Consider the following 27,679-nt stretch of genomic DNA (forward strand, 5'->3'; position numbering starts at 1 on the left):
TAACAATAAGATTAGCAAAAGCTAGTTGATATTGTCTGAGATCAATCCTGGTGATGCTGACAAAAAACCATTATTCCCTCAGACAGAGAGGATGTTTACAGATTATGACCATTGTGAGAGAGTTGCAGAGAAAAGCCACCCGAGATGTGTGAGGTATGGTTGGTTTGTTTGATTGAAGGAGGACAATGTTGGTATCAAAATATATGTCCGACACCTTGGTGAGTTTGACCATTGTCGAAATAGTTCATTATTAATAATTGTACTGGCTCATTTTTTACTTGCACCAAGTAGACTCACTATGAAATCAAGACACAACTTGTCTTGCTTCCTATAAATGAAAACATGGAGCGATTCCAAAAACAAATTTCATTCACCTGCCAAATTTCATAGGGTAAATGTTGTAAGAGAAATTCAAGTCAAATACTTTCCTCCAATAAATCAATTTGCATTAGAGACTGAATAGACATGTCAGCCATCTATATATTTCCAGAGTCACCTTTACCTAGTTTATAAATATTGAATGCTAGTGTATCATTTAGGTTCTCCTAACAATCCACAAAAATAAATTCCTTCGTAGGGAGTATATAATGATCTCTTTGATTTCAATGGGAAAAAAAGTGTGAAAAAATACATAAACTCCTCAACTTTTTTGCTATAAGATAAACATTGACTAATATACAAAAATGCATTTGGATAATTGACAACACAAAGTTGAAACCTCATGTACCTTAAAACAGAAACTTGTACATAAATGCATCAAGATAGCAGTTTGAAAGTTAAAACGAAACATGTTTTTACAACCCTTTGGAAAAAAAGAAGAAGAAGCTAAAACCTTATTTTTTTTACAATGCTTCGAAGTTTAGACCATACTGAGCCTATAATCCATTCATGTGTTGACAAAACTATTAAGTCGCTTTGGCAATGGAACCAGAGAAACCCCTCATAAATTGAAATTGAAAACTTCAAGAAAAAAACACACACTACTTATAATCGTTTTACAATTAGGGTCATTTGATCAAGTTAGTAAATTGAGATAGGCCTCTTATAAAAAAAACCATTGATTTTGCACACTATTTGGTAATTGCCGTTGTCTTTTAATATAGAAGACAAGGCAAGTATGTTGAACTAAATCATCCAAATTTTAGTAGGCTCTGGATGCAGCTCTTAAAGAATTTACCCTTGCAAACCTCCAAGCTCACTATCTTAGGTGATTTCATCATAAAATTTACTTTGCATACAATTAAATCTCCTTATTTTTTTTTTAAATGATGATACTGTATACAACATTTTGCACTCTGATCCTTATATAATATATAAACATACATGTACTACATAGATGCTACAACTTCCTACAACAATCTCCACCCAAATTATCCAAAAACATGACACCTAGAGAGAGATCCATGTTTAATGTATACAGTGAATAGATCAAGGGTAGAAGTAATCCATCATCTTATCGATGGCCGAAGAAGAGGGCCACGAAATAGACAAAAATCTTTCGAAATTAGCAGCAATAACATTATTATTGTTATTAACCTTTCCTGTCAGTAACTCCAACTGACAAGCTGTGGACGACGATGTCAAAGCTGGGGGGTGCACAATAATTGAAATTTTGTGCCTCTTCTCCTCATTTTGTGGGGCGTGATCACACAACCTATTTAAATCCTCACACCAAAGTATCGCTACAATGAACTTTCTTTTTTTCCTTTCAAGACTCAAAACAGAAAGAGTGTGTAGTAAATATTCCCACTCACAACATTGGTAAAATCCAAAATAGTGTTTTATTTGAAATAAAAATAAATAAATAAATAAAAATGGAAAACCCAATACATTATTTGATGATTAAAATTAAAAAGTATGACTGACAATTACAATAAGTCCTAAAACCAAACCTAATGATTTTTATATAAAACTCCAGGGAAAAATATGTGGAAAACCACAATTTATTCCAGAATAGTCTTTCTATTAAAATGAAATAAATAAATAATTGGAAACCCAACATATTGTTTGATGATTAAACTGCACTGTCAGAAATGACTGAATGAAGACAAATTCATTACAAATATATGAAAACCCAAAAAATAAGAAATAAACATGAAGATACGAACCTCGCTTGGTTTGATAAGTTGACCTACATCTGTGTGAACTAGACACATGAAACCTTGAGCTCCACAAACTTTAGGTCCATATTGGACCTCAGTTTAGATGGACCTGTCCAATTATTTGGATTCAATATACTTTATGTATTATTTAGATTAAATGTATCATTACATACAAATGCACACATAAAAACAAGAGTTGATAAATCACCTACAATCCTATAGTCTCCTTAGTCTATAGAATGCACCCAATCCATAACAAGGTCAACAAAATCAATTATAGCAGCATTGAACAACTCTTTTAACATGGTTAAAATAAAATAGATACACTATGCTAGTGCATGTTTGTTAAAAGGACATTTTTCAACAAAACTTTTCATAGCCATATGAATATTCAGAGGAAAACGATGTAACAACAAACAAACTAAGTATACATGGTTTATTTATGACAAGGCTTTATGGTTTAGCTAATGCATACCTCTCAAATGGCTGGTCCAGATCTCTAGAGCCATGATGAGAATTTGGGTGCTTATATCTATGGGTTATGTTAGCATAATGAGCTTTGCTGGCTCAAAAAAAAAAAAAAATCATTTCTATGTAGATTCGAAGAGATGGTGAAAATGTGATGAGAAGCCATAATATTACAATGTAACTACCTATGTGGACTCAATGAGATGACCCAACACAATATTGTAATTTAGTGGTACTTAGTGGAAATGATTTAAATGAAAACCTACAAACAAGTTTTTAGGTCATGATCTCAACTAACCTCTATGAATAGGCCAATAACTATTGCAAGAGGAATTTTTGTAGTGATTCAACCTAATTCTGGAGCAAGTGGAAGGACTAACAACAAGGAAGCAATCAAGCCTAAAATGTGGTGGACTATAATACATTTTAGGACTCCTGGCTATCTAGATCTAAATGTTTGCCATGTGTAAGAGCTTGGACATGCTTTAGGCTCTGTTAAGTGTACATGACAAGTAGAATATTTTAGATGCTTGAATTGTATCTGAAATAATTGAACTCTACCAATAATTTTGTTTGTCAAGTTTATGATTTCAGTAGAAGCAGGCTTCATCTTTGATATGTTCAGCACACTTTCACCTGAAAGAAAAGACCGTAGCAGAAAGGCAACCCAAATATTCCACACACAAATACAAGGATGGTTATAATAGATATATCCCAGTTTCTTGACATCGTCTTCCTTGCATTGAGGCCAACTTTATTCTACAATGAAAGGGAAATAATGATTTCATTTAGGCTAAACATGGGTCTGATTTAGTCTTAATAGTGACCATGTCTTATATTTCAATCAATATGGACTGAGAGTAGAGAAAGTGATTATAATTAATGGCACCCTAATAATTTCTAGAAAGTTAAAACCAATATTGATAACCTCTTTGTTCGATGAAAATAAAAATTAAATTGGGGATGTTATAAGGACTATTTGTATCAAAATGGAAGCAACATGGTGGTCTACAAAAATCATGGATGCAAGCAATGATCCAGGAATGACTACCAAGAAAAATTCCCATAAGGGAACATTCTTCAGCTTCACTAACTCCCAAGCTCAATTATTCCATCAGTTCGAATTCCAATTCTGGGAAAAGACAGTCTTTGAAGGTGTGGCCTTTAAACGAAAAACCAACAATTAATCAGGATAAGGCAATATATTATATAAATAATAAACATCTAAAACTAAAAAAGGGATAAATAAGGTGAACAAAGTAACACACTCTCATCTCACACATAAAAACAAGAGTTGATAAATTATCTACAATCCTACAGTCTACTCAGTCTATAGAATGCACCCAATCCATAACAAGGTCAACAAAATCAATTAGAGTAGCATTAAACAACTCTTTTAACAGGGTTAAACTAGAATAGATACACTATGCTAGTGCATGTTTGTTAAAAGGGACATTTTTCAACAGAACTTTTCATATCCATATGAATATTCGAAGCAAATCGAAGTAACAATAGGCAAGCTATGTATACATGGTTTATTTATGACAAGGATTTATGGTTTCGCTGATTCAAACCTCTCAAATGGTTGGTTCAGATCTCTGGAGCCATGATGAGAATATGGGTGCTTATATCTATGGGTTATGTTAGAATAGTGAGCTTTGTTGGCTCAAAATTAAAAAAAAAAAATCCTTTCTATGTAGATCCAAAGAGATGGTGAAAATGTGATTAGAAGCCATAATATTATAATGTAACTTCCTATGTGGACTCAACGAGATGATGAAATGAGACGACCAACACGATATTGTAATTTAGTGGAACTTAGTGGAAATGATTTAAATGAAAATATACAAACATGTTTTTAGGTCATGGTCTCAACTTACCTCTATGAATAAGCCAATAAATACTATAAGAGGAATTTTCGTAGTGATCTAACTTAATCTCAAATCAAGTGGAATGATTGACAACAAGGAAGCAATCAAGCCTGAAATGTGGTGGAATCTAATATCATTCTGAGACTCCTAGCTCTCTAGATCTGAATGTTTTTCATGTGTAAGAGATTGGACATGCTTCAAGCTCTATTAAGTGTACATTACAAGTTGAATATTTTAGATACTTGAATTATATTTGAAATAATTGAACTCTACCAATAATTTTGACTGTCAAGTGTATGATTTCAGGAGAAGCAGGCTTCATCTCTAATATGTTCAACACACTTTCATCTGAAAGAAAAGACCCTAGTAGAAAGGAAACACAAATATGACACACAAAAATAAAAGGATGGCTATAATAGATATATCCTAGTTTATTGACATCGTCCTCCTTGCATTGAGGCCAACTTTATTCTACAACGAAAAGAAATATTGATTTCATTTAGGCTAAACTTGGGTCTGATTCAGTCTTCATAATGACCCTGTCCTGTATTCTAGTCAATATGGACTGAGTGTAGAGAAAGTGATGACAATTAATGGCACCCTAATAATTTCTAGAAAGTTAAAACCAATAGTAATAACCTCTGCTCGATGAAAATAAAAGGTAAATTGGGGATGTTAGGAGGATTACTTGCATCAAAATGGAAGCAACATTGTGGTCTATAAAAATCATGGATGCGTGAGGAAACCTGGTTGCGGGAAAACCTCTAAGGTAACATCTAAACTCTTTGAGGTTGAAAGCTGGCCCTTCAACCTGGAGAGGGATCTCTCTCTAAAACTCAACTACTCTAGGTCACTATAGTAGTAGGTTTTGCAATTGAGTTATGTGGCCAGATTTATCAATACAATGAAGTTTTGTTTGGAATACATGGAAAATACTACCATTGTGCATGGAGTATAACCCAATCATGTACATATAAATACAGTTTCTATGAGCAAAACACAAAAGCATGGTAGTGACAATTCCTTTGACACTTTAAGGAATTTGGAAAGAAAATGAAGGAGATCAATACAATAGTCAAGTGAAAAACATTTATTAATACCCTATAAACAAAGAAAAAGGAGCACAAAACATGAATCTTGATTTCATACTCTTTTTATCAGACATGAGGAAGTATAAAATGAAGAAAAGACAAACATGGAATTATTACACGAGAATTTCTGTAACTTGCTCATGAAGATTGTTTTCATTAAAATATGCTAAAAAATACACAAATGATGATATATCTCAAATAAAATCCAACCCTTACTTCCTCTACTGTCTTTGCTTATATAGATCATACAATAATTGATATATGTTTGTAACTCAAAAAATAATTACAGTAATCCAGAAATATAATATCTTAGGTACATGCATCTCAAAATTATCTTTTAAATATATCAAAAATTCATAATAATTCGTTGAAAAATATGTTGAAAAAGAGGTTGAGAAAGTGTATCATGATCATGTTCTCCTTATTGTAGATCAACTTCATCATCCTCCAAAATCGATTATGTTTTGTTGTTGTTTTCTTGGTCATCTCTGCCACAATACGCTGATACCACCATTTCCAGTCCTATAACTGCCTGAACCAATGATTTTGTTGATAAGCCGACTGTTAGCGCCCTTTCAAAACTGTTTCCTTTTAAGAAAGTGTTGGCAATGGAAATGTCAGCGTTTTCTGTGCAAAATATGATGACAATGGGAATGTTAGTGTTTCCTATGCAAAATACATGGATAATGGAAATGTCAGCTCTGCTCCACATTGTTTTGTATCTAAAAGCTGACAAGCATGTGATCAGTCCAAAAACTCACTGTAGCACTCACTTGATCGAAACTCAAAAATGGTCATCAACTTCCTAGCTGAGGGTGTCAACTGCCTCCAACAGAACATCCACCTTGCCGATTCTCTTCTTCTTACTCTGCCTGGTCTCCATAGGTATTTTCTTCTTAGTTTCCTTGCCCCTTGACCTTTCAAAACCTGCAGTCTTGCCTCTATTTATTATCAGATCCTTTAATGGGACATTGTCCACATCAATTACTTCCTTAGGAAGGTCAGGATTTTGATTTAATTTCATTTTCAAACTTAATTTGTTTAGAGGCTTGGTGTGAGGTTTCTTCCTTCCCTTGAACATCTGAAACAAAGAGGGTTATGCTTCATCCTGGGGCTCAGTTTCAATTTCTTTTCCCTTGGTCTGTTCTGGTGGGTGAGTTTCTGCAGGGGAAATATTAATGGGTGGCTCTTCAGGGGGTTTCACAGAATGAGGAAGATCTTCAGCAAGAGGGTTTTCAACAGTAGGTTGGGTCTTCTTTAGTCTGGCACTTCTTTTGGCATACACCTTAGGGATTGTAGGTTGAGAGGATGAGGGGATCTCTCTCTGTTCTCGACTTTGGGCTTCAATAGAAATACCCTGAGTCGAGGTTTCTCCCAGAGTTTTCTTATCAAACTTAGTACTATTTTGTATCCCTTGTTTGGTCTTAGGGGGCTGAGGTTGAAACCCTCCCCAAAACAGGAAATGGCTCCAAGTCCTACCAGCTTTGGCCAACTAGTTCTCAATTAACAATTTAATTAAAGCCTTATGGTAAATAAAATGAGGAGATGGGTATGCCCTGGCTCGAAAATGATCAACCATGTGTTTAAGACTTTCTAGCAAATAAAAATAAGCATTCGTTCTTACTTTCCCTACTATATGAGCTAGGAAATGAAAGTGGTAAAGATTTACCCAGTTGAAACACCCTTCACATGTGAAGTATTGCTGAGTAGTGTGAAGCAGGTCGTGCCATTTATCCTCCAGTTGTGATCTTTGCACCCCTGTCTTCCAATTTTTTCCTTTGAACTCTGTCTTCAAGAAAAATGGGACATCAATCTCAACGAGGACATGGCTTCTGAAGATCTTTTTTCCATCTATTGGCAAGGCTGTCACTTCTACAATCAATTCCTTAGTGACCAAGAACAATAATCCTCCTACTTTCACCTACTCTTCATCAAACCCTTGGGCGAATGATTGAGCTACGACATCATGGTAGTCGGTGCACGGTGGAAAAATTCTTGCCACCCAACTCGCTGAAATTGTTGTTGAATGTCTAGATAAATCTCCAGAAGGTCTGGGCCTTTGGGCTCATTTTGGTTTAGCTTGCCGCTCCTCCCCATTTTCTTACATTTTTGGTGATGACACAAACAAGAAACCGAGATCAAATGTTGTATCATTGTTGATAAAATTGTAACACACTGCCCTCCAATGCTTGAACTAACACAACTTTGCAAATTATGAAGGTAAAAATACCATGCAATAAAAACAATGAGAGACTTTAACACTGACTAACTAATTGACAGGTGAAAAAATTATTTCTAATCCTCTGATAATTACTAACTCGCATCAAATTCTTTAGCGATGGAACTTTTAATTTTCAATAGATACCTTTCACCTCCAAGTAAATCGTGGTGTGACTGAGCAATAATTACCGTATCGCTGACATGGAATGTGTTAGCGTGTTGCAAAATATCAAAATTTAAAATTTATTTTTGGCACTGATATTCCTATTGTCATCCAACACCTGATAACATTGACACTCCCGTTGTCAACATATTCGCGTTAATCATTTTTCTGAGACTGATAAATGTTGATAACCGCATTGTCAACATTTCCCTGTTATTACAAATTGTTTTCGTTGACACTGAAATTGTCAGCATTTTATAAGAAAAAAATTAAACTCAAAGTAAAAAGTGATAACACACTGTTAGGGTCCCACCCTAACCCCCTTATTTATGTAATGGGATCGAGTCATAGTCAAGAGTCAATAAATCCCATATTAATAATTGTAAGTGGTTAACCCGCAATTAATGACGGGACCACAGTTAGTTGCAAATGGGTCGTAGTATTAGATAGATGGTATTAATAAAACCCATGGTATCGATCCTTGGTATTGCATGTACGAGTCATATATAAAGGATAGAGACTCCCTATGAGGAGCATCGTGTCTTATTTTTGTATCGAGCTCTGCTCTATTGGAGGTTGCCCCCTCGAAGAGGCCAGTGAACATTGCTTTCTGAATAATAAAATATTTGCTGTTGTCTCTCACTGTTCTATGCTCTGGGTATCTTTCTTCGCATATTTTGTATTTGGGTATCTTTTGCAGGTTAAGAGCATAACAAGTGGTATCAGAGCACTTTCTAGGGCCGGTGGGATCTCCATTCGTAGATTTTTTTTTTTGGCTAGAGACGTGTTTCAGCATCTTTAAACCACGGGATCTGTCGTTGAGCGCATAAACCTGCGGATTTGGGGAGGCATGCACGCAGGAAATACAAGAGATGGTCATGCTTGTTGGACTCCCTTGTAACCCCTATGGGTACCCCTTCGAGTAGTAGCGCATTAGACAGAACCGCGTACGGACTGTCTTCCAAGTACCTTCTAGGTATCTCGGAAGCCCCTTAGCTCCTCTGCAACCTCGCCATAGATAAACCTTCGACCGTATTGCTGCTATAGTACACCGAGAACAGCACTCGGAGAGATTACTCGCTCGTACAATAGGGTAGTCGGGTTGTATGGCTAAGGGTACGGTTGATCCTCCTTAGTTAGAGCCCTGAAACATTGGGTCGAGTACTACTATCAAACCCTTATGTATATTGCGATCTGTAGCACCTAACACTCCTCGAGACCATAGTTCCCTTTTCTATCTAGGGATCACGCATCATATCTGCTAGATCAGCGCGCAAAGAGGTGCAGCAACAGCAAACATCAGTCCCGCAGTTCTGAGTTAGCAGACCAGCCATTCCAATCTATTAGATCCATCAGATCTGCAACAACAGTCTGTTCCGCCGCCCAGAGCTATCCGATCCGCCATTCAGATCTCTCAGATCCACCAGATCTGAGTAGTTGTGTGGGGTTCCTATAACTGAGCACGGTGGTACCATTCAATTCTTAGTGAAAAATAAATAAATAAATAAATAGGCGGTCCCAATTTTAAAAAAACATCAGGTCGGTGCATGGTAGAAACTAGAGCTCAAGCTATGGCCAATGAAAGGATGGACAAACTTGACGAATCCTTGCAATCCCTCCACATTCAGTTTGAACGACTAAATAGCCTGATCACGAGCATAATCCCAAAGGGCAAGGAGGCAGCCCACGAGGAGGAGTATAATGGCAATGGACACAGTGAGGGTGAGTCTAGCCACTCTCCTCACGTCTGGCGCACCCAGCCACCACCTGGTATCCAACAATCCCGTCAGCGACCTCCCAAGTTGGATATGCATAAATTTGACGGTTCTCACCCGGCAGCATGGATAGCACAAATGGAGCAGTATTTCAATCTGAATAACATCTTAGATGATGCGACTCAGCTTATGGTGGGGAGCATGTACTTGGACAATGAAAGGTGGCAATGGTGGGAATGGCATCAACGTTGCAATGGACCTTTTCTGGCTTGGAACAAATTCAAAAAAGCTCTTTCAGACTGCTTTGACCAGGAATCTTCTTTTTTGGGTCGTCTTACTAAGCTCCGACAGATTGGCACAGTGGATGAATATATTACAGCTTTTGAAGCCTTAGCCTTCCGCACTTGGGGTCTCTCCGATGTGTTCTACACGGAATGTTTTATCAGCGGTCTTAAAGAAGCCATCAAAGCCCAAGTCCTACTGCACCACCCTCCCACATGGACGGAGGCTTGCAAGGTAGCCCGTATTGTGGAACGTGCATTAGCAGCCTAGTACAGTCGCCCAAACTTCTTCGCTAAAGGTCGCCCCCCACAGGCTCACAACATGACTCAAACACTTAAGGTCCAAAAGGTGTCACCTGCGGAAATGGCCGAAAGAAGAAAGCAAGGATTATGTTACTACTGTGATGAAAAATACTCCCCAGGTCATAAATGCAAGGAGCCCAAATTTTTTCAAATTGATGCCACTGACTACAGCTCAACAGAGGAAGAACCACCACTTAAGGAACATGAGGCGCTAGAAGAGGACAACCAAAAGGACAATGTCTCTGACGAACCAGTTATTTCGCTGCATGCTTTGGCAGGGATTTCTTCACCTCAAACTCTCAAAATCAGAGGTTTTATTAAACATCGCCCAGTAGTAGTCCTGATTGATAGTGGAAGTACACATAATTTCATCCATCAAAAAGTCGCAGAAGCAGTGCATTGTTTTGTACAAGCAGTTTCTAACTTCCAAGTCCAAATTGCGGATGGGGGCACAATGAAATGTGAAGGCCGTTGTGAAAATGTCAAACTTCAAATGGGGGATTATCAGTTGAAAACCCACATGTTTGCCATACACATGGGAGGTTGCGACATTGTCCTTGGCGCTGAATGGCTCCGCACTCTTGGGCCAATCACAATGGATTTCCAGGAGTTATATATGAGTTTTAAGCAGAACAACTACACACATACCCTCCGTGGACTCCAGGCGGGAGCTCCCTCTATCATTAGCTCGCATAGGATGGAAAAATTGCTAAAAAAGGGGCATCATGGAGTTATAGCTCAATTTATTGCCATCCAGGCAGTCGAAACCAAGTCTCTGCCAATTCATCCTGGGATGCAACAGATTTTAAATAACCATCTGCTGGTCTTTGACAAGCCTCATGAGCTTCCACCCTCGAGAGGGGAACATGATCATAGCATCACCTTGGTTCCAGGGGCCCAACCCCCAAATGTGCACCCATACAGATATCCGTTCACCCAAAAGAATGAAATAGAAAAAATAATCAAGGAACTTTTGGAAGCGGGTGTCATTCGTCCCAGCATTAGTCCTTATTCATCACCGGTGGTCATGGTGCTCAAGAAAGATGGGGAGCGGCGGTTGTGTCCAGACTTCAGGGCCCTCAATAAGTTGACAATCAAAGATAAATTTCCCATCCCGGTGGTTGACGATTTGATGGATGAACTTAATGGGGCTCAATTCTTCACTAAGCTGGATCTTCGCTCAGGCTACCACCAAATTCACATGAAGGAAGTCGACATTCCAAAGACTGCTTTCAGAACTCATGAAGGCCATTATGAGTTCCTGGTCATGCCATTCGGTCTTTATAATGCCCCCTCTACTTTTCAGAGCCTTATGAACCACATTCTCAAACCATATCTCAGGAAATTTGTCCTTGTCTTCTTCGATGACATCCTCATCTATAGTTGCACTTGGGCCACACATCTTCAGCATGTAGATCTACTCTTGCAACTGCTCCGCAAGCATAAATTATTTGTCAAGATGTCCAAGTGTTCGTTTGGCATGGAAGAAGTTGAGTATTTGGGCCACATTGTGGGGCGTGAAGGTGTCAAGGTGGACCCTAAAAAGATCCAGGCAATGCAGGATTGGCCTCAACCTAAGACCTTGAAGAGCTTAAGAGGATTTTTGGGTCTCATTGGCTATTATCGTAAATTTGTCCGCAACTATGGTCGCATAGCGAAGCCCCTCACTCAACTCCTAAAGAAAAATTCATTCTTCTGGAATGAGGAAGCACAACAGGCATTTACAGCTCTAAAAAATGCCATGTGTTCCACTCCAGTCTTAGCACTACCTGACTTCACCAAATCTTTTGTCATTGAATGTGATGCTTCGGGTACAGGTATTGGGGCGGTCTTAATGCAGGAAGGGCAACCTTTGGGCTTCACAAGCCAACAACTAAGTGGGAAGAATCTGGGCTAATCTACCTACGAGAAGGAAATGATGGCCATCTTACATGCAGTAGAGACCTGGCAACCTTACTTATTGGGGCAACGTTTCCAAATCCGCACAGATCATCAGAGTCTTAAATATTTTTTGGAGCAACGCCTATCCTCCCCACAACAAAATAAATGGCTCGCCAAAATGCTGGGATATGATTATGAGATCATTAAAAAGAAAGGGAAAGACAATAGTGTAGTAGATGCCTTATCTCGCCAATTTGAGGAGGAAAGTACTCTGCTAGCAATTTCCCTCCCCATTCCAGAATGGATTGAAGAGGCTCACAGGGAATGGTTTTCACATCCCGGGCTCTCCCAACTCATTTCTCAATTGCAGGTAGATCCAAATTCCACCAAGGGCTACTCGTGGCAGGATGATATTCTTTGCTACAGGGACAGAGTCGTAATATCACCAACATCCACCCTCAAAAGTCGCATTTTGGTAGAATTGCACTCATCCCCCATTGCAGGACACTCAGGCTTTCAGAAGACGTATGCTCGCACCAGAAGATCATTTTTTTGGACAGGCATGAAAAAGGACATCCTTACTTTCGTAGCAGAATGCGATGTCTGTCAACGCCACAAAGGGGAGACCGTCAACACACCAGGCACATTACAACCGTTTCCCATCCCAGCATCAATTTGGATGGAGGTTTCTATGGATTTCATTACAGGTCTTCCAAAGTCAGGAAACAAGTTAGTCATCATGGTGGTTGTGGACCGACTTTCGAAGTATGCTCAATTTTGCGCCCTACCCCACCCGTTTACACCAACTTTGGTCGCTCAATATTTCATGGATCAGATCTTCAAATTGCATGGCATGCCCACTTCTATTGTGTCCGATCACGACCCGATCTTCACGAGTAATTTTTGGCAGGAACTCTTCAGGATACAAGGCACTCAACTACAACTCAGTACTTCCTATCACCCGCAAACGGATGGTCAAACTGAAGCCGTCAACAAATGTCTGGAAACCTACCTTCAGTGTTTCACTTCAGAAAAGCACCATCTTTGGGTACAGTGGTTACCTCTGGCTGAATGGTGGTATAACACCAACTATCATGTCACCACCAAAATGACTCCCTATGAAGCAGTGGTCAACTCCCTCCTTCCCCTACTTCTTATCTCAAGAGGTGCTCAAAAGTACAAGCAGTGGATCAACTCCTACAACACCGTGCAACCATGCTCGCCCATCTTAGAGAGAATTTTCATCAAGCTCAAAACCGCATGAAGCAATAGGTAGACCAACATCGCTCAGAGCGCCAATTTCAAGAAGGGGATCAGGTCTTTTTGAGGCTGCAACCATATAAGCAAACATCACTCAAAGACAAGGGTTGTCAGAAACTATCTTCAAAATTCTACGGACCATATCAAGTACTTCAGCGCATTGGAGAAGTCACTTACAAGTTGGCTTTGCCACCTACTGCAAAAATCCATCCAGTTTTCCATGTCTCATGCCTCAAGAAAGTGATTGGGAACAATTGCATAATTCAAACCAGTCTACCTGAATTGGACGAAGAAGGGTCCATCTGGCTCCAACCTGAACAGGTCCTAGACGCACGAGACAGGCACTTGGCAGGCCGCATGATTAGGTAAGTCCTCGTCAAGTGGAAAGACACCTCTCCGAAAGATGCAACTTGGGAACCAACCACTATTCTTCAGCAGTTTCCGCAGCTTCAGCCTTGAGGACAAGGCTAGTCTTAAGGGGGAGGGCATGTTAGGGTCCCACTCTAACCCCCTTATTTATGTAATGGGATCGAGTCATAGTCAAGAGTCAATAAAGCCCATATTAATAATTGTAAGTGGTTAACCCGCAATTAATGACAGGACCACAGTTAGTTGCAAATGGGTCGTAGTATTAGATAGATGGTATTGATAAAACCCATGGTATTGATCCTTGGTATTGCATGTATGAGTCATATATAAAGGATAGAGACTCCCTACGAGGAGCATCGTGTCTTATTTTTGTATCGAGCTCTGCTCTATTGGAGGTTGCCCCCTCGAAGAGGCCAGTGAACATTGCTTTCTGAATAATAAAATATTTGTTGTTGTCTCTCACTGTTCTATGCTCTGGGTATCTTTCTTCGCATATTCTGTATTTGGGTATCTTTTGCAGGTTAAGAGCATAACACACACACAATGATCCAGGAATGACTGGCAGGAAAATTTGCCATAAGGGAACATTTTTCAGCTTCACTAAACTCCCAAGCTCAGTCACTCCATTTGTTCGAAATCCAATTCTAGGAAAATCCAGTGTTTGAAGGTGTGGCCTTTTAGTCAAAAACCAACAATTAATCAAGATAAGGCAATATATTATATAAATAATAAATAGCTAAAACTAAAAAAATGGAGAGGGTTATTTCAGGTCTCTGTCTGTTTTAAGGTCCTTAAAATGTTGTAGGGTCGGGAAAAGTTGCTGGTATAAGGGAGTAAGATGGAGGAAATGGGTTAAATGGGTTGCAGAGATTAGAGATCCATCTAAAGGAGTGAGATTATGGTTGGGGACTTTTAATATTGTAGAAGAAGCTGCCCAAGCTTATGGTGAAGCAACTAGGAATATTAGAGGCCTATTGGCGTCAACTAATTTTTTAGCAGAAGATATGAAATTGTAGATGTTGGGCACTCAGTTTTATCGAAAGTGCCTAGATGGCCAGTGAAGAATGTGATCTATGATAGTGGAAAGGAGTACTATTTGATACGAATGAGATCAAAAGACCTTGATGCAAAATGTGTACCTACAGGTTTAAATGGTCATATAGAAGCAACTGAAATTCTCTCTTCATCGTCAAAGTTTTTCTCCTACGTTTCAGAGGAAAATTATGACGCTTGTTTGGTAGCGTCACCTTCATCTGTGTAGGAAGTCTCCACATTATTAGTTCATCTAGATTTTGAATATTTAAAAGAAGAGCTCAAACACATTCTCTCCTTTTCAATAAATCTTGTCGGAATTGATGTTTCAGGACAACTTATACAACATTCACAGTAGGCCATAGTTAGTAGTCAGCGTGAGGCTAATTATTTACCTACTTCTCAGCAAGTTAATTCAAGTGATGGATCTTGTTTTAGATCACAAGCTAGTAAGTTTCCATCTGTCAATGAGCTTTTGTCTACTAATTATTCGAATGGTCAGAATGGAGAGCAACAATTCAATTCAAGAAGGTAGGAAAATTCTCTTACTTGTGTCATAGATTCTCCTCTTGAGTCATTTCTCCAGTGTTCTTCGCTCTTCGTTGGAAGGTAAAATGAGTATCCTGATCTGCCACTAGAGAGAAACATGGTTTTCATGATGCACACTTATATGTAATAGATGACAATTATTTCATGGAAGATTTTGGTCAAGGGTTTGATATTGGTGAGCTTAAAGGGGAGTAATTGAGATGGATAACTGTAAAGAAACCGCTCGACATCTTTGAAACCCTCTAGATCTCCATTACGCTTCGGTGAATCTGGTCCGAATGGTGGTTCTCTGCTCTTCATCGTAAAGAAAAACGAGTATCCTAATCTATAGAGGTACCTTCAAATCGACATTGTCGGGCATCTTTGAAACCCTCTAGAGCTCCTTAGCACTTCTGTGAATTTTGTCCGAATGGTGGTTCTCCACTCTTCGTTGGAAGGAAAAACGAGTATCTTGATTTGCAGAGGTGCTTGAAATTGAAACAACTGGATTCTTGAAAATGCTCCCCCGATAAAGGCTAGTGCTACAGGACGAACGCAAGCCATGTCATGCATATGTAGAGTCATTTATTTGGTTGGGAAATGGACAGACAAGGAATTTCAAATCTTAGGAGCGAGTCGCGACTATCACTGTTGGTGAGATTTAATTCAAATCGACGGGTAAGCATAACCCAATCGTCTAACAAAAGATCAAATGGCACAAAGTATGACAGGAAGGCAACTGGGGGAGTTCTTTTCAAGAGGAATGCCTTAAGACATAATTATTTTTACTAAAAATAATTGTTTGTATTGTGTTAGCCTAAATCCATCTTGAATTCGATTTACCAAGGGCTAAGAGGGATCAAGTATGGAGTTAAGATGGATCTAACTTGATCTTCTTGCATTCCATAATGGATTTCCTCAAGCCTTTAAATAGGCTTCATCATAACAAATACCATGGATAAATACCATGGGCTTGGAAACCACATAAATAAACCCAAGAAAATGACTAACTCAAACTTATCTTAATTACGCCGTAAGGCGTTCCCTCTGAAATGAACTTTGCTCTCTGCCTACGTGTCATTAATTTACACCATTTGATGATATGTTAGACGATTGAGCCATGTTGAGTCATTCGATTATGCTGAGGTAGTTGCAACTCTCTAACCGCCTGAGCAGAGCAGAAATACCCCAGGGTTGTTACCAGCCAGAGCACATCAACCAGCAGGGTCACAAAACTCGAGGGGAGATATTTGGATGAGATTATGGTCGGTGGTTCTTCTAGAAGAGCTCTACGCTTAGACAAGGGCTTGCCCATATCAAAGGGGGATTTACATAGTTTTTGTTGGCCATCCACTCTCTCGTACATAAAGAGAAGCCTTTAGGCGAACCAGACTTAAAACTTGCAACTTGGGTAGTTGTTTTGTTGGAAAAATTTTGTAGCAGTTGGTTGTTAGGATGTGGTAAACATACAGGTATTCTTCAGTTACAATTCGTAAGGTATTTTTCAGTGGTTTCCCACAGTGTTTAGCTCTCAACCCTATCTATAAAAAATACAGGTATTCTTCAGTTACAATTTACTATAGGGGTTATTAGTGATAAGCGGGGGAGGCACAAAGCTCATTTTCTGTTTTGTAAGTGAAAATTTTCTTGACTATCCACTATAAATTTCACCTTCACTGTAGCTCCAAAGCTCAACTATGTTTTCTTTTGGTTAATATTCCTCTGTGGTACTACTCGTTCAAGTTTTCACTGGAATACATTTATATATGTATTTGTTTTGCACTGGAATGTGATTTATGTACATATGTTTTAAGTTTAATGGAAAATATGATGTGCTCTGTTCTGGAGGGTAAACCCTCCTACCCTCCCCTGCATAGCGCTATCGAAAATGACTTTGCATAGCCCTATCAAAAACGACTCTAAAAATGAGCAACAAGGATAGTTGTGGGCAGGGTCTGAGTTCAAGGATGTTAAACGTGAGATTATGGTCGGTGGTTCTTCTAGAAGAGCTCTGTGCTTGGACAAGAGCTTGCCCATATCAAAGGGGGATTTACATAGTTTTTGTTGGCCATCCACTCTCTCGTACAGAAAGAGAAGCCTTTAGGCAAACCAGACTTCAAACTTGCAACTTGGGTAGTTGTTTTGTTGGAAAAATTTTGTAGCAGTTGGTTGTTATAATGTGGTAAGTGTTTTTTTTAAGACCTTGTTCAGTTGCTTCCCCACTATGTTTTATACAATTTATTTGGCGAATGCTAATCTTACCCCTTCTTTTTTGCTACTTGCAAGCTACAACGACCACCAGGAGCAAAAAGGTCAGGTAGACATGGGAGCAGGTCTAAAGTACTTTCTATTTCCTGGCAGAGCCTAGAAAGGTTTGAAAGCTTCCATGTTGGGTCTGTTTTCGGGTGGATTTCATCCCCCTTCCACGTTCTGTCTAGGGTTTGGCTAAGATGTTGAGCCCAACAATTCCAGGTAAACTCCCACGCCTTTCCCAAATCATAACTTGTCTAATTGTTGTGCTCTGTGCAGTTTTATCCTGTAAATATTTGGTTTGGGTGTCGATGTAGGTTAGCATTTCAGGAGGATTTCCATCCTCAATACAACTACAAAAAAAATCCCTTTTCAAGATTTACACGCATTTCAGGGCTATTCCTCAGGTGTGGTCATTTACCTCTAGGGTTCAGTTACTACAACTGTTGCTCCAGTGTGGCATAAGCTAGAGTTGTGTAAATATAACTTATTTACTAGATATTCAGATCATATGGCTACAGTCAGGCCCTTGGACTTCAGTGCTTGAGGATTATTTGTCATGTGAAATATTGATATTTCTAAACAGTAAGTTTGAACTCGTCGTTGGCTTAATCTATAGAGGAATGGGATTGCATACCAAATATATTGTTTGAGATAGTTTTGTCTTATGGCTTATTTCACTCTAATACCATATGTTTAACAAGGAAAGAGCATGTATTTACATGGCATGTGTGCTATATTCTATTTTATGTGAATCCTGGAATTTCTTTCGAACACAATGGTAAACATATAGGTATTCTTCAGTTACAATTTGTAAGGTATTTTTCAGTGGTTTCCCACCGTGTTTAGCTCTCAACCCTATCTGTCAAAAATACAAGTATTCTTCAGTTGCAATTTACTACAGGGGTTATTAGTGATAAGCGGTGGATGCACAAAACCCATTTTCTGTTTTGTAAGTGAAAATTTTCTTGACTATCCACTATAAATTTCACTTTCGCTATAGCTCCAAAGCTAAGCTATGTTTTATTTTGGTTAATATTCCTCTGTGGTACTAATCGTTCAGGTTTTCGCTAGAATACATTTATATATGTATTTGTTTTGCACTGGAATGTGATTTATGTACATATGCTTTAAGTTTAATGGAAAATATGTTGTGCTCTGTTCCGGAGGGGAAACCCTCTTACTCTCCCCTGCATAGCGCTATCGAAAATGACTTTGCATAGCCCTATCGAAAACAACTCTAAAAATGAGCAACGAGGATAGTTGTGGGTAGGGTCTGAGTTCAAGGATGTTAAACATGAGATTATGGTCGGTGGTTCTTCTAGAAGAGCTTTGCGCTTGGACAAGGGCTTGCCCATATCAAAGGGGGATTTATATAATTTTTGTAGTTTTATCCTGTAAATATTCGGTTTGGGTGTCGATGTAAGTTAGCATTTCAGGAGGATTTCCATCCTCAATACAACTACAAAAAAATCCCTTTTCAGGCTTTACACGCTTTTCGGTGCCATTCCTCAAGTGTGGTCATTTACCTCTAGTGTTCAATTACTACAATTGTTGCTCCAGTGTGGCATGAGCTAGAGTTGTGTAAATATAACTTATTTACTAGATATTCAGGTCGTATGGCTACAGTCAAGCCCTTGGCCTTCAATGCTTGAGGATTATTTGTCATGTGAAATATTGATATTTCTAAACAGTAAGTTTGAACTCGTCGCTCGCTTAATCTATAGAGGAATGGGATTGCATACCAAATATAATGTTTGAGATAGTTTTGTCTTATGGCTTATTTCACTCTAATACCATATGTTTAACAACGAAAGAACAATTATTTACATGGCATGTGTGCTATATTCTATTTTATGTGAATCCTGGAATTTCTTTCGAACCTAATGGTAATTAGAAACAGATACCACAACTCAATCTGTTGGTAACCTTCATAATTCATGTGTGTGAGTTTGTCTCTTATTTCGGAAGAGCGTTATACCTAGAGCTAATGTTTTGTAAGTTCCATTGTTCATTCAGAGAATCTCTATCTGAAGTGATTGCAGTTCGTAAATTAGTTTACAGTTCCTTGTCGTCATCGTGAAATATTAATGTTGTTATTTTACTTCATTCTTTAATATTTCTGGTGTTCGTTTTTGGCGTTGAGCAATGCCCTAGAGTTTTATACCTCTATAAGAATCGAGCATGAAACCAAAATAATTTTTTTTTACAGTTTAATAACTTCAGTTAATTTGTTCTAGAATATTGTCCCACTTTTCCACTACAAACATATTTGGGCACTTGAAGGAAAAAACAACAACAATGATAAACACACTATAACATGAAGTACATCTTGCAAGAATAATAAAGTTGAATGGTGGGACTTTAAAGTTAACCTGAAAAGAGATATGGTTATCTCTTGGATTGATCTCAGTTTTCTTGGGGAGATCATCCACAAACTTGCACTGCAAGAGATGTATTCCAACACCGTAATTGAACAACCTGGATTAGAGCGATATGTTAGATCCTCAAAAGAAATATCTATCTATTATATTATATTATATGCAAAGAGTAGTTTTGGCTCATTCATTATGTCAATGCTAGATCCTCAAAATCAATATCTATCTATTATATTATATTATATGCAAAGAGTAGTTTTGTCTCATTCATTATGTTATTGCAAAGATCTTACCAAGCTCCTACAAAATCGAATGAAGATGGTCTCCTCACAAGTTGGAATCCAAGAACATTCACGTAGAATTCTGTGGAAGTCATCACATATTTTCAAAGGAATGAAATGTGATTGAGAGATACCAAAGATGAAGGTAGGGGACATGGAATATGTTCTTCCTTCGACATCCTGTGACACTCTTCCAGCGATCATGTTGGTTTAACTCACATAGTTCCAAACAAATTTGATTGGAACCAAATTCAACAAACAACTAAGACTCTTCTTCCTCTAAGCACAATAACGAGGATTTCTTTAGAAAGGAAAATTTTACAAATAATCTAGCGTTACAACAATACATGCTTTTGCTTTGTTCGGCAGTGAAAGTATCACTATCATTACAAAGGACGAACACTTGGGTTAGATATTTGCTCAGAAGTAGTTGTCCCGCTAAACCATTTTGGTGACTTATCCTACCTTTAATTCTATCTCATCTCTATTCACGACACTCGCAATTGATCAAAGGATTTTAAAGCTGGGACATGGAATGAAAGACAATTGACATATTTTCGAATAGAAGTCATAGAAATGAGAAGTTCAATCAAAGCATAGAGTTCTGCATCAAATTTTAATTCATTGCTTGCTTGACATTTGCATACATTATCTTTAATCAGCCAAACATAACAATTTGGTTTTTCAAGTAAAATAAATATTACTGTTACAATAAATAGTTTTTGATAAAAGAAAATTGCAATATCACTTTTTTGTTTTCATTACTTATGTGCCTGTTTTGGAGAATTTGAAATGAGAAGTTTAATCAAAGCATAGAGTTCTGCATCAAATTTTAATTCATTGCTTGCTTGACATTTGCATGCATTATCTTTAATCAGGGCTGAAAGATAATCAAAGCTAAACATAGCAATTTGGTTTTTCAAGTAAAATAAATATTACTGTTACAATAAACAGTTTTTTATAAAAGCAAACTACAATATCACTTTTTTGTTTTCATTACATATGTGTCTGTTTTGGAGAATTTGAAATGAGAAGTTTAACCAAAGCATAGAGTTCTGCATCAAATTTTAATTCATTGCTTGCTTGACATTTGCATACATTATCTTTAATCAGGGTTGAACATAGCAAATTGGTTTTTCAAGTAAAATAAATATTACTATTACAATAAACAGTTTTTGATAAAAGAAAATTACAATATCACTTTTTTGTTTTCATTACAACTGTGTCTGTTTTGGAGAATTTGAATTATCACAAAGACGATCAGGGACATGGAATGAAAGACAATTGCCAATTCATTGCTAGCTCGACATTTGCATACATTACCATATCTCAATTCATTCTTTAATTAGGGATAAACATAGAAATTTGGTTTTTTTTAAATAAAATAAATATTATTGTTACAATAATACAGTACATTCTCCCGAAGTTTTATAAGGTGTCTTAGTTTGAAGAGTGTTCGAGCAGCTAAGCCTTTCAACTGGTGATAACACCACATCCTTTCCCATACTCAACCACCACTCCCATCTTTTGGAGGGCCCGCATGACATCATCAATGGGTTTGCCGTAGAATGAAATATCAATTAAGGGAAGGTCTCTTAACTGAAAACCAATAGATTTCCATTTAGAATTGAACAAAAAAGACAGGCTAGGAGATTGGTACCCCGATGTGTTTTAGCCATTTTCCTTCAGTTATGCTCTTTTTGAACTCTTCAAGGAATGTCTAAAGGCAGTTTAGGGTCAAATCCTCTATCCAATGTAAGAGAAAAATGACGTTCTCTTTACCAAGAGGAGAGGAAATTCCAGGTAAGGCAAGATCTAGTGTTCTTAGAAATTGAATATCCACTGCTCCAAGCCCATTTCTGATAAATGGCTCAAGATTTGTTCGACTGCTTTTATGATCTCCATCCAAAATATATCGAGAAAATAATGCAGATCCATGATGAACTTTATGGTATTTTCTGGATCGTTCTCTATTTGTGTTAGTGTTGAATCCCTAGACTGTTTGGATATCTCCTTCTAACTCTCCAATACTGACAGATCATCACTAGGAGACCTGACCCTCTTGTTGCAAATACCATGTCTAAATGATGGAGAGTCAACAATTTGCCTGGTGTGTTTAGAATTTCGGTCAACATCTTCCTCATTACCTTGCTCGTGTTCATCATGTTCAGAAAAAGCACCAACAATAGCAGTAGGAAATACCATTTTATACTTTAATGTTATTATTTTTGTTTTATTATTATTACTTGAATTGCTTCTTAACAAGTGGTTGTGTTTCTTTTGGTTTCAGTGAAAGTATGGGCTCCAATGTTTGCTCTCTTATTATGGAGTATAATTCATCTTTGAGAATTTTTCAATTATTAAATTAGGTTAGTCAATTGCTTAAAATATTAAATTTATTTCAAAAAGTTTTTGTTACTTTAGAGGTTAGACACTGGCTTGAATATTAAACTTATTTCAAAATGTTTTTGTTATCTATAATGAAAATAATGAAGGGAAAATACATGTTAATCTGTTACTTGTGCTCTTTGATGGACGCATGACTGAAAAATACACGGTGAGAGAAAAATGCATATTATGCTATTTGAGGAATGTTTTTCACTTGTCGAACTTATAGTATTGAATTTAACACACTAACACTTTACAACAATGAACTAACAATATTCATGATGAAAATAACAATATGGAAGATTTATCTGCATAATGAAAAAGGCAATATGGGAGATTCCAATCACATTCCAAGGCATTTTTAAAAATGTGGATGTGACAAAAGGTTGTTGTGGAAGGTGTTGTTTGTATATGAGAAATTTCTTGAGCATTGTGTATAATCCTAATGTTGATAGATATGTCTACTAAGTGGTCCTAGTTAATGGGGCATTGATTTGAGCGTTCAATATATTTTTATTCTTTATCAAAGTATTCTTTTGTTGTATTTGTGTTCTTCAATTTATGCCTTACGACGTTTCCTTTGCAACATCTGGTGCAAATGCTAGTAATTAATAGTTTTATTTTTATTTTTAATACTTGACCAAATCACCATGACGTTACATAACATTTTACAACATCACTCCCATACTCGACACAACAAATAAATTCTCCTTATCTTAAATTTAAATACATTCACCTCAATAATAATTATTACGTTTTATAGCCCCAAGAGTTAGCTCAATCGGTCAAATCAAGTGCCTTGCCAATGGGAGGTCACAGGGTCGAATCCCGAAAGCTCTTGGGGTTAGGTCAGTAAATAGGCCGAGGGGTGTTGATGCCTTCGGGTGCGTCCACTCAGTGTTGAACAACCCTGGATGTAGCGGCTACCCATTGACCCGGGTATCCGTGAACCAGAAAGTGAAAAAAAAAAGAAATTATTACGTTTTACAACATCATTGCCATACTCGACACAACAAATAAATTCTCCTAATCTTAAATTTAATTACATTCACCTCAATAATAATAATTATTATTATCCAATTTTAAGATCACGGCCAAGCCAGACACCAAATTGGTGTATGCGACCCCCTTGTTTGTGGGACAAGGGACCCACCTCCACAACAATTTGACTGCTAAGTCTACGAAGGCATACATACTCTACCCCCCTCTAGTTTTGAACTTATGACCTCTTAGGAGAAAACACATGCTTTTAACCATCAGGCCCACTCACGTTGTTTTAGGATGAATAAAACAAACATAAATTCATCATAACTTTAAATCAAAATAAATATGATTTATTTTTGCTATCTATACAATTTTAAAACTAAAATAAATTTATACTATCATTTTATTTAAAAAATTCACAAAACAAGACATAAAAAGCCTATAAATACTATCTACACAGTGGGAAAACCATCATAACTCAGTGGTCAAACTAGTAGTAAGACAATCATCACTCGCAGCTATTGCTAACGCATGTTAATTCATCACCATTATTCAATGAAAACCAAAACACCTATAATTACCCATTAGTGGTCCGTAAGGAGATATGCTTTCACCACTGGAAGATGCCTTTGAATCTTAGGCCATTAACATCTTTCCTTACCTCCTAAAAAAATAAACTTTTAACAAAATAAAAACAATTTTAAAACCGGCTTCAAAACCCAAAAAAAATTAGAAATACTCTGACATATACGATTCTACTATTAAAATAAATTTATACCATTATTTTATTAAAAAATTCACGAGACACGACCTAAAAAGACTACAAATATTATCACATAAAATATTCTGCTGGTTGTTAAGAATAACATTTTCTATTATGTTTACACGTCTCCTTTACGCTGAATAAATATATTTGTCACAATAATAACACAAGCCTATATAGTTTATAACTTTGAATCCAAATAAATGCTCAAATGTAACTTTACAATTTTTTATATATTCGAAATTCCAAAATTAAAATAAATTTCTACTCTTACTTTGTAAAAATGCTATGACATAAGATGTTGCCGACGAATAACTCTAGATGGTTGTATATAAGAATCTCCTTTGAAGAAGCATAAAACAAATTGTAAAGTTTCGGGATGATGCGCTAAGCAACAGCGAAAGACGCCAAGGTGAATAACAGGCAAAGTTCCCGTCAAGCAACGGGTATTCAATATACGTCTCGGCGAATCCAGGGGCAAATATATACAGTGAATATACATCCAATAGGGTATATATACCAGGGCATACTTCGTTGCAGTTTGGTGTGGCAAGCAAGGGCTCGAGAAGGAACGAAAGAGTCTTTCACAGTCCATCCCCATATACACAGCGGCCATGTCTAGCAAGCAAGGTAGGCACTTCGATTCCCTTGCCTGCGTTTTTTTTTTCGTTTTTTCCCCTTTTAGCGTTTTCTAGGGTTTCACTCTATCATGTAAGTTAGGTCACGGTACATTTTGCAGCAAATGTTTCTCTGCCATAGATTTCATTTTTCAAACTTGGTAAATCTATTAGTGCCTAAGAAATTGATTGTTTTTAAAGAAGCACATCTTCCCCTGAAATTCTGTTGATCGCGCAATTGTAAATTTATATTGATATGTTCCCAATTTGTTTTTTGGATCCTTGAATTTCTTCTACTCTTTGAATCGTGGTTGATAGCGTTTATCTTAGGGTTTGATTTCACGTGCCGTTGTTTTGGGGTTTTTGTTCAGGTGGAAAGGCTAAGCCTCTCAAACAGCCAAAGAAGGATAAGGCTGAATATGACGAGGTGAGTTGCAAGATTTTATTCTGTAAGGATTCCATTGAAAATTCTTTACCATAAAAAATAAAGAATTCGCATAACAAATTATCGGACAGTGGAAATGCTGCTCTACACAGCTTGATAAACTATATAAACTAGAATAAAAGACGATGAGGCTAATTAAATTAACTATTGCACACTTATGCCTAAGTCCTTTGCAACGTTGAGGTGCTTTTAGACCTGCGTTTAGATGGGTTTGGGCTTTTTTAGTTTAGCAATTGTTTCATTTGTTGATATATTTATTATTTGTATTATGTTAATATTTTAATACATGTAACCCACGAGATGTAGAACGGGATGGTGTGGTGTTGTGTTAAAGCGTTAGTGTGGGAATATGAAAACAAAACAGAAATTGAGGATTCTATTGTTTTTGGGATATGAAGTTATAACCCCTTCATACTGTTGTAGTTAGACCAGTGTTACATGGAGATGTGCTCTTCCATACTTCCCATGTTTCATTAAATTTAGTTATTTTACTGTGCAAGTTGAATTTGGGAGGCTTTCATAATGGATTTAGGACATTGTTGTTGTGCATATTTATCATCTTTTATTCTTGTCTTAAACATATATGTTCCAGATCAGGTTTTAAAGACTCTTCAAATGGAAGCACATATTAGTTGTGGTTCAGTGAGAAAGTTCACAGGAATCATGTTGTGGCCTGAATTGCAGATTCTTTACGGAATGTACAGGAAGATGGCAGTCAGATTATATGATTGATGTACTTTGGCTTTTATGATTTGATTCAGTCAACCCAAAAGAGATTTCAGTTGTAGATGAAGCATTGAATTTTACAAGTTTTAAATGATATGCTGAGATTGTATGGTCTTTTGTTTTTGTTTTGGCTAAAGAGATCTCAGTAGTAGATGAAGCATTGAATTTTACAAGTTTTAAATGACATGCTGAGATCGTATGGTCTTTTGATTTTGTTTTGGCTGCAGGCTGATCTAGCTCACATTCAGAAGAAAAAGGATGAGGAGAAGGTATGCTTTATTACTATTTCCTTGAATTTTAGTATTTACTTGATTAAGGGTCGTATCACTTTATCTGGTTATGTGTTTTTTTAATTTTTGAAAGTTTTTATATACAATTTCTTATATTTATTTGATTAATGATCATATTAGTTTCTGGCTACGTTTCCTTATTTCAGAAAGGTTTTATATACAACTTTCTTTTTAATTCTTTTGATGACAGGCTTTGAAGGAGTTGAAAACTAAGGCATCACAGAAGGGTAGTTTTGGTGGAACAGGGTTGAAGAAAAGTGGTAAAAAGTAGGCTGCAATAGAGTGCTTTCTCTACAGCAAGCCACTAAAAACATACTTATGGGACTGGTAGGGAGAGTGTTTGCTACTAAAAGCGTACTTATGGGGACTGGTTAGGAGAGTGTTTACTCAATTACAAAGTATGTGATTACTGTTAAGAATGGATCCTCTGAACCACACGCTTACTGCTGTTTTAATGTGAGTAAATATTTAATGTTGCAATTACAATGTTAGATGGGTTTTGAAAATTTAAGAGATATTTGTGATGAATTGCTAAAAACTTATCACTGTTGTGATGTCAGAATTGTTATTTTAAAGTTTGCATATATCTGAAACATGTGGGCTGTGAGTCAAATTTAGACATTAGACATGTCTGGGTGGAATTCATTTGATGACCGAGTAGCAGTGTAAATTGTTTGGTTTGTTATCGTAGCAAAGTAATTGTCCAGGTTGAATTTGTTTCGATTTGGGGTCTATGTACATATTCTTGAATAATGTGTAGAAATATAGTCCCAAAAGGCAAATAGCTTTACCTTTGTTTTGAAATGTGTTTTGTATTAATGGTTACTGGAGCACTCAAATAATTCTTAGCACTTGGATGATGAATAGTTCTCCATTGCTCTACAATTATTTTTTATGTAATATGTTTTATAGCCAATTTTTTTACATGAAACATGTGAAATGTGTTTTGATATTTAAGTGATATATGGGTGGAATTATTTTGTTGATGTCGTTGTGCGTTGAATTCATGTAATATACTTTATAGACAGTTCTACATGTGAAGTATGTGGAACGGGTTTAGATGTTTCTAAAGCTATGTTGGTGAAATTAATTTGTTAATGCTTTTGTACATTGAACTTTTATGTAATGTAATACTTTTTATAGACAAAGACAGTTTTATATGTGAGAGTAATATATATCTGGAATTAATTTGTCGATGTTTATTGATTGAAAGGGAGGTCCAGAAAAATGCATGTGGAACGGGTTTAGATATTTCTAAAGCTATGTTGGTGAA

The 27,679-nt window shown here is 37.0% G+C and overlaps 1 protein-coding gene across 1 annotated transcript; it reads left to right on the plus strand.

The window, feature by feature from the left end:
• The first annotated feature begins 24,690 nt into the window (after positions 1-24,690).
• LOC149196641 (uncharacterized) lies at positions 24,691-26,917 on the plus strand. The gene is made up of 4 exons (XM_089405593.1): positions 24,691-24,958; positions 25,317-25,372; positions 26,344-26,385; positions 26,597-26,917. The coding sequence occupies exons 1-4, from the start codon at positions 24,943-24,945 to the stop codon at positions 26,675-26,677; spliced, it is 195 nt and encodes a 64-aa protein (XP_089261719.1). The 5' UTR covers positions 24,691-24,942; the 3' UTR covers positions 26,678-26,917.
• Positions 26,918-27,679: the final 762 nt, after the last annotated feature.

This window comes from Pinus tabuliformis, chromosome 2_2 (assembly GCF_031772625.1).
Source record: "Pinus tabuliformis cultivar Carrire ecotype Pingquan chromosome 2_2, CPIR1, whole genome shotgun sequence".
Lineage (NCBI taxonomy): Eukaryota > Viridiplantae > Streptophyta > Pinopsida > Pinales > Pinaceae > Pinus > Pinus tabuliformis.